The sequence below is a fragment of the Lactuca sativa genome, chromosome 7 (genome assembly GCF_002870075.4).
Source record: "Lactuca sativa cultivar Salinas chromosome 7, Lsat_Salinas_v11, whole genome shotgun sequence".
NCBI lineage: Eukaryota > Viridiplantae > Streptophyta > Magnoliopsida > Asterales > Asteraceae > Lactuca > Lactuca sativa.
Window position 1 is genome coordinate 93,777,025 of NC_056629.2, and position 7,985 is coordinate 93,785,009.

The 7,985-nt window shown below is 32.4% G+C and overlaps 1 protein-coding gene across 4 annotated transcripts; it reads right to left on the reverse strand.

Moving 5' to 3' along the window:
* Nucleotides 1–219: 219 nt before the first annotated feature.
* On the reverse strand, nucleotides 220–5,722 carry LOC111912183 (mitogen-activated protein kinase 15). Of its 4 annotated transcripts, none has more exons than XM_023907918.3 (10): nucleotides 5,126–5,722; nucleotides 4,158–4,566; nucleotides 3,944–4,071; nucleotides 3,771–3,830; nucleotides 3,243–3,392; nucleotides 2,362–2,517; nucleotides 2,054–2,265; nucleotides 1,256–1,360; nucleotides 1,032–1,177; nucleotides 220–849 (listed from the first exon to the last, which is right to left on the reverse strand). In XM_023907918.3, exons 1-10 carry the CDS (start codon nucleotides 5,147–5,149, stop codon nucleotides 527–529), a joined length of 1,713 nt encoding a protein of 570 aa, XP_023763686.1. In that variant the 5' UTR covers nucleotides 5,150–5,722; the 3' UTR covers nucleotides 220–526. The 4 variants fall into 4 exon arrangements, with proteins under 4 accessions (XP_023763686.1, XP_023763680.1, XP_042752288.1 ...); XM_023907912.3 differs by having other exon boundaries at nucleotides 220–852; nucleotides 5,126–5,720; XM_042896354.1 differs by lacking the exon at nucleotides 5,126–5,722 and having other exon boundaries at nucleotides 4,158–4,596.
* Between the last annotated feature and the right edge of the window lie 2,263 nt (nucleotides 5,723–7,985).

A 7,985-nucleotide genomic window follows, 5' to 3' on the forward strand; every position in this document is an offset into this window, starting at 1 on the left:
AAAAGGAAACCACCAAAACAGAAAAATCCTTGATTTCTCCACAACCAAATTTTCACATCGCAAAACAAAAATTGGCATAAACACAATTAACAAATTTCTAATTACCCCTTTTTGCTTTTTTTTTTTTAAGAACTTTGAAGTGTAACAATTATTTTGCAACATGCTAACAAATACAACGATTAAACCAAAATACAAGTAAACAAATGGAAAGAATACAACTAAGAAAATAGCATATTCACGTTGTTTCAACAAATACGTATTACAAGGATTCATACAATTGTCACAAATTCTAGTCTTTTTCCGATAGTAGTTATTTTTACATGTCAAGCTACTGAAAATCAACAGATCGTTATTCAAAGGTTAGCTGCTTAATAGTCTTTTTTAAGCATGTAATATCATATCTTCCACATCTTTTCCCACATCATATACCAAAATGACCGATATACCCTCTGGTTTTACAACCAGCAAAACTTGCCCATTTCTTCACTCTATCCATCCACAAGCTAAGGGGGTAGTTTGGTCAAAATCAATACCACTGACTACCAGGTCCGCCGCCTTGAGCCGCCGCAAGTTTTCTTGGAACGTATGGCGGTCGGGCCTGGAGGCCGTTGGCAGAAACTTCTATGGCGGTTTCTACTTTGTCGTTTTTGCAGGCGGCTGAGTTGTTGCTCCTCCTTGGGTAGGAGGAGGCCGGAAGTGGGAATTGGGTAGGAGCCGCCACCGGATTATTTCTACCCGCCCTTCGCTGTTCAAGACTGTCTCCCGCTCCGGCGGCGGCAGCTGGTGGTGGTCCGCCGTTGTACCGCATCACCGAACCAACTACTTTACCGGGCCTTGCAGCACTCCCTCCTCCTAAACAAAATCAATAAGAGAAACTTTCTTTAGTCCTAACCTTTATTAACAAATTTACCCTTATAATAATTTTTTTCCTTCAATTTGTATGCCAATGAGGTGCAAGATCTATAAGTAAAATCAAATAGAGGGAAAGACCAAAATACCCCTTGACCATTGGTCAAAATTGCTCTTATTACCTTGGATGGTTTGAGGAACTTGAAGAGGAAGTCTGTTCATTGGCATAGCAGCAGAAGTGATGTATTGCTTCCCGACTTCTTTGATTGAACATTTTGAGAGACCATTTGTAACTTCTACTGTCTCTTTTGGATATAGTACACAAGCCCTACACCCAATCAAAATTAACCAAATATATAATAAGTTTTTATTTATTTATTTATTAATAAGTAAAATAAATAAATACCTTGGCAATGATGAAGATTGTTGCCTCTCTAGAGGTGCAGCTGAAGTTCCCTTGCCATAATGCTCCTCAAGATGAGCAAACTGTTTCTTGAATTGGTCAACAGCACTGTAAAACAAGTAACAGAAAAAAAAAAAAAAAAAAAAAAAAAAAAAAAAAAAAAAGACTGATGGTTGTTAGTCTTTTTAGATGAGAAGGGCATTTACGTCTTTTCCACAGTGCTCACTCAGGGTGTGTTTGTTACATTACACAGGATGAAAGCTTTCTACAGCTATATTTTAAATGATTAAGAAATGAAGACGAGGGAGGGCATTTACGTCTTTTGCATAGATGAGAGACAGATCAAGAGCAAATCTCAAATCCCTTGTCCCAATTTGTCTGGTGGAACCACTGAAGACAAGAAGGGCATTTATGTCTTTTGCACAGACAACAGATCAAAAGACGTGAATGCCCTCCTCACTTCAGCGGGACAAAATTTTATCACACACTCTATAGGACTGGCAGACAAGCTTTCAACGGCCATTTTCAATGATTAAGAAATAAAGACGAGGGCATTTACGTCTTTTGCACATATGAGAAAGAGATCAAGAGCAAATCTAATATCCCTTGTCCCATTTTTGTCTGGGATGGGACAAAAACAAAAAGTTTCAACTTTTGAAGACGAGAAGGGCATTTACGTCTTTTGCACAAACAATAGATCAAAAATCAAGTTCCTGTCCCACCTAGTTCCACGTTTTGGGATAGATAAAATTTTGCAAATTTTGTGGAGGGCATTTACGTCTTTTGCAAAATTATACATACCTTGGATACATGAAGCCAGTAGGTTCAGATCCATCCAAGAACTCTTTGAGCATATTGGGATGATATTCAAGAATCTCCCTGTAAATCAATTCACGAACATCTTCTTTTGTAATTCTTCTTCTTTCGAACTCAAATTCCATTTTTGTTACAGGTTGAGCAGAAGGCTCCCTCTCAACCTTAGCCAGATTCTTGAAATATGGATCACATAAAGCCTAATAATACAAAACAACCCAAATTCTTCTTTTTAGTAAGCATGAAATACTATTTCGTTAAGAAAAGGGTAAAATCGTAAATAAAAAAGATACTACCTCCTCAGCTGTAGGACGATCTTTAGGCTCAAATGCAAGCATTCTTTCTAACAAACGAAGTGCAAGAGGATCAGCATTTGGAAACTTTTGTGAAAATGGAATCGGTTTTTTCTTCCTCATGCTGCTTAAGTATCTCCTTGCCTTCTCGTTTCTTATCTGCTTGTATTAATTACATCAAAAGACTTAAATACCCTTGTTACAGATTACATGATTACAAAAGTTGCAGGTTTTGTCCCACACAAAAAGGTATGATGGATCTTAAATCGGACAAAAGCTGCAAATTTTTCTAGCACTTAAAAAGGTAGAAGAACAAGGTGGGAATGGGATGCAAAAGACTTAAATGCCCTCATCATCCCTTGTTACAGATTACATTTATTTTTGACTAATGAGTCAAAAGTTGCAAGTTTTTGTTAAGGGTTAATCTCAAAAAAGACCTTATATTTTGTGTTGCTTCCGGATTAACCCTCAAATTTATTTTTTGCCTGAAAAAAAAAAAAAAAAAAAAAACTTGTGTTTTTTTATTTTTTCCGAAAAAGCCCTCGACTTTGTATTTTTTTTTCCGGAAAAAACCTTCAACCTTCTAAATGCTTCCAAATAAACCCTCAACTTTTTTAGTTTTCTTGAAAAAACATTTTACAATTCTTTTGGCAAAAAATGACTAAAAGGGCCAAATCGGGAAAAATGAAAAAATACAAGATTTTTTTTAAACTTGAGGTTTAATCCGGAAAAAACACAAAATATAAGGTTTTTTTTAGATTAACTGTTTTGTTAATGGGACAAAAGCTGCAATTTTTTCTCCCAATTAAAAAGGTGGGATGGGATGGAAAAGACATAAATGCCCTCATTATCTAAAAAAAGGTATGATTGTAAAATAAACATACCCTGGCTATGGCTTCAGGTGAAGGCGTCCCTAAAAGATCAGTCATTAAATCCAACTGATGAACAACATTTTTCCCGGGAAAAAGTGGCTTTCCTGTTAAAAGTTCTGCAAAAATACAACCAATACTCCACGTGTCTATGGCTGGTGTATACTGCAGAAAAAATGGTTTGAGTTAATACCATGTAAGGGCAGAAATGGAATAAAATGAAAGTTATGACTTTTAAACCAATGTCATGTAAAAAGGATAAACTTTCAATTGCAATAAATTAATGCATGTTAGTTAATGAACTTTTAACTTTGATAAATTTAATAAAAATGGGTTTTATTGCAAATTTTAATTCAATTCAATTGTGGATCAAGAAAACCATGACTAAATAATGAAACTTAACAAATGGAAAGAAGTAGGAAGTAGGAACTACATTCTTTCAAGAATGATCGATTCCATTCCATCAGACAAAAACAGTTTTTTTTTTAATTCCAATGGAATGAACCATTCCATTCCTAAGTCCAAAAACTTTAAACCATTCACCTTAGAGAAAAATGATCCACACAATTCAGGAGCCCTATACCATCTTGTTGCAACATAATCCTACAAACACATAGAACTCACATAATTAATTCAATCATAAGTTATATAATTAAAAAGAAAAAAAAAGAACAGATTACAATAATGGGAATACACAATTACACATAGTCACATACTGTCCAGAATATTGCAGTAGGTGTATCATTGAATGCAACTCTTGCAAGTCCAAAGTCACAAATCTTGAGTTTACAATCCGCATTTGCCAATATATTTTTCGGTTTTAAATCCCGATGAAAAACATTTGCTGCATAAAATAATAAATATAAATCCAGTATCAAAAGTCAAAAGTCAAAAGTCAAAATGAAACACCATGTAGTAGGGAATTAGTACCTGTGTGAATGTACTTCAATCCACGAAGAAGTTGATAAAGAAAGAACTGATAATGTTCAGGGGTTAAATCGTCATTTGCCTTTATAACCTGATGTAGATCAGATTCCATAAGCTCAAAAACCACGTATATATCACGAAATTCTCTTCTTGAAGGAGGTAATAAGATGTGTTTGATTTCAACAATGTCTGGATGACGAAGAAGCCTAAGAAGCTTAATCTCACGCAAGATACGTGTGGCATCAGAAACATGTTCAAATATGTCATTTATCTTTTTTATTGCTACTTTTTCTCCAAGATGAGTATCGTATGCAGAGCATACAACTCCATAGCTTCCTTTACCAATGACTTCCTCTATTTTATATCTACTCCCTTCACCATATTCAGTGAAAAAATCTACTTCTGCAGATCCCTGTAAATTGTTCATAAGTATTAGCATTATAAGAACAATGTAATGTAACACATTTGTATTCTTCCTTGATTCCTTGTTAATCATATACTTTGTTATTTCATATGTTTAGTTCGTGTAATAGGTGATAAGTTGTTAGAAAGAAAAAGATTTGATATCCAAGTTCGCATTACATGATTTGAGATGGTGTTGAAAGATTTGGTGTAGATGGTGTTGAAGCATGATACGATTTGAGATGTTTAAAATCTAGAAGAACATCTGGATCCAAGCTTAAAAATAGATCGAGTTTTAGGTGTTGATCAATTTGTTACCATATCTATCGATTTAAGAAAGCAATCACACCAATCGTATTAAAACCATGCGTACATGAACTGATCTTGATGACCAACAACAAAAAGTTGAATGATGTATAAGTAAATTTCGACAAACTCTATCAAAAGTTTTATGAGATGAAGATGCCATTTTCGAACTCTGTTTTCTTGAAGTAAAAGTATAATAACATTGTAGTATAACATTCTGAAACAAGGGAGTGCTTTTCCAGTATTGAGTTAGATAAGGATACCTTTCTTCTTTGATCAGACTGCATCACAGCGGCAAAGCATCAAACACCTCGCAGGCAACTAAATGAGAGCCAAAAGACGAACTCGGTGAGATGAAAGCTTAGTAGATCACAGACCCAACAAGAACCTTATTCGCAAGAAAAGCTTTTAGATCTCGCTATCATAAACCCAAAATGGATTTGCCAAAAATTCGTTAAATCTACGGCAACGAAGTCAATCAAGAACACAAAATCCCCAAAGTTGGTCAGGGAAAGGGTACAAGAGTTATTATTAAGCAATAAATTGAAATTTTCTTGGTCTGAGTTAGTCCTATAAATGAATTGAAGCGTGTAGGTTCTTGTCGGCGAAAGAGATAAAGGGTTTGAGCCGATGAAATCAAAGAATGGATCTATAATAACAAGAGATCGATGATGACTATTCTACAAGAACTATGTAGAAGCGGGAGATTTGACTGTATGTATGTAAAGATCAAAGGAACCCTTTTGGGTTTTTGCTCAAGTAGGCTTGGAGAGATGGAAATGAAGATGGATTTTGGATCTGGAGACAGATAAGGGATTTAGAATATCTAGAGACTGATACGCGTATGTATGTATATTTTTGCAACTAGAAGAAAATAAAGGAAAACATATAATGGAAATGGGAGAACAACAATAAGACGACGAATCTTTACCCCTCATGAAGAGAGTAATAATAATAATAATAATTTTATTGATTTTACATGTCAAATATTTTAAGTTTTCGAATTTATTTAAACTTTGAGTCGACTTATACAAAAAGTTAATAAATTATAAAGATAAGAAAATTTATTATCTTTATAATTTATTGACTTTTTTTTGTTTAATTAAGTTCATTTCAGATTCTAAAAAAAATAAAGATCTTGAAATATCAGTCATATATTTCTCATTTGTCATTTTCGTATGCCAACGGGGAGGTATAATCATGTATCATTATACATGTTTATACATATACTAGTCTATAACCCGTGGGAACCACGGTTACAAAATTAATTAAACTTTTGTAGTGAAAACTCAAAATTGTTAATCAATTATTTTAAATAAATTATTAATTAATAGATATTTTTTTAATTATAAAATTATAATTGTTAATTTAAATAAATACGTGAATTTATATCACCTTATAATTTGTTTTAGTTTTATTTTATTTCTAATGTTATTAATTTAATGTAATTAGAGTGGTAAATTTAAATTTTGAAATTTGAAATGGATAATCAATAGGTTGACAAGTGGCATGCATTAATTAGAAGACTAATAGGGTGACACATGACAAAAGAAGAATAAAATATGTATTAATTAGGAGGCCTAATAGGTTGACACATGTCAAAATGAGATTAAAACTATTCTTTTTATTAGAATAGGGATGTCTAATCATAAATAAATATACATATAGGTATGTTCATAAAGTGATTAATCATATATGATTAGGATGGTTGGTGGCGAAAGGAGGTGGTGATAGCAAAGGTGGTGTGGTAGAGGTGACGAAGGTGGAAGTGGTGGCGAATGTAATGATGGTGGTGGCAGTTATTGTAGTGGGGAAGGCTGTGTGGGGAAAGAAACAGGTGGTGTTACATAATTATTTATAAATATAACTCTCTTGATATGTCGGTACATTAGAGCGTTAGAGCAACATATGAAAAATATGTAACTAAGGTTGAGATCATCATTTTTCAAAAGATCTTAAAGGAGCTTGCTTTTATATTGTTTTTTCTTGCATTTGGTCATTCATTCATTTATGTCATGGTTGCTAACATTTTTGTACTCTACATTACCATCTTGAATGTACAAAATCAATCACAGTCACCTAGTTACAACATAACTTGCATGTACAAATTTGGCAATATTTTTATTTTTTGTTTTTGCATTTATATGTTTACTAAGGCAAAAGCTAGACAAAAAAAAACAGTTTAGAGTTTGGGAATGATTTATACAACTTATTAATGACAAAAAAAAGGGTTTAAGTAACTAATACTCTTTGTGTAATGAATTTTACATAAAGAGTCACTACTTATAAAAGATATGAAATGATTCTAAGTTGCTTTTGTTTATTTAGAAATGGTGCAACAAAAGAAAAAAAAAACATTAAAGGATCATGCCTGCCAAAAATATTATGCGAATGATCCCTGGAAGTAAGTGTCGTGGTAAAATAAATCCTTACTAATTAGAATACTAGGTGTGAGACCCATGTATTACATAGGTTTAATTAAAAAAAATAAATATAAATTTTTAATAATTTGAAAAGTTTGAATTTATAAGAAAAATGAGAAAAATTTGAATTATTAAAATTAATGAGACTTTAATGTATTGAATACATTACATATAAACTCTTTCCAATAAATACTTTACATATATATTACCTTACACATTAAATGTGGAATTTTAATTTAATAAAATAAAAAATAAAATAAAATGACAAGTGGAAAATAGAAATTTTAAAAAAAATCTATAAAATGTTATGTGTCCAAATGAATGAGAAGATGACATGTGGCAAAAAAAAACCTTCATTTATTATAGTAGATAGTTTAATATGTTATCACATTTGATTTGGTAATATAATTTTAAGAAAATTGGAACACTTATGGTTTGGGTTATTGTCTATAAACAGAAATGAATACATTGTATACCTTGTGGGATACTTGGTTGCCTCTGAGCTCTATTCGAAAAACACAAAACATGAAATAAATTGCTATATTAGCATTTATAGTCTAGTATAACATAAAAATTTAATAAAATAACTTCTTTTTGAGGCATATAATACCAAAAAAAGGTATCAATAAACTGAGAAGCAAACCTGTAAGAACCACTTGCTACCCGTTATTCATCTCCACTTAATCAGCATTCAAATTTG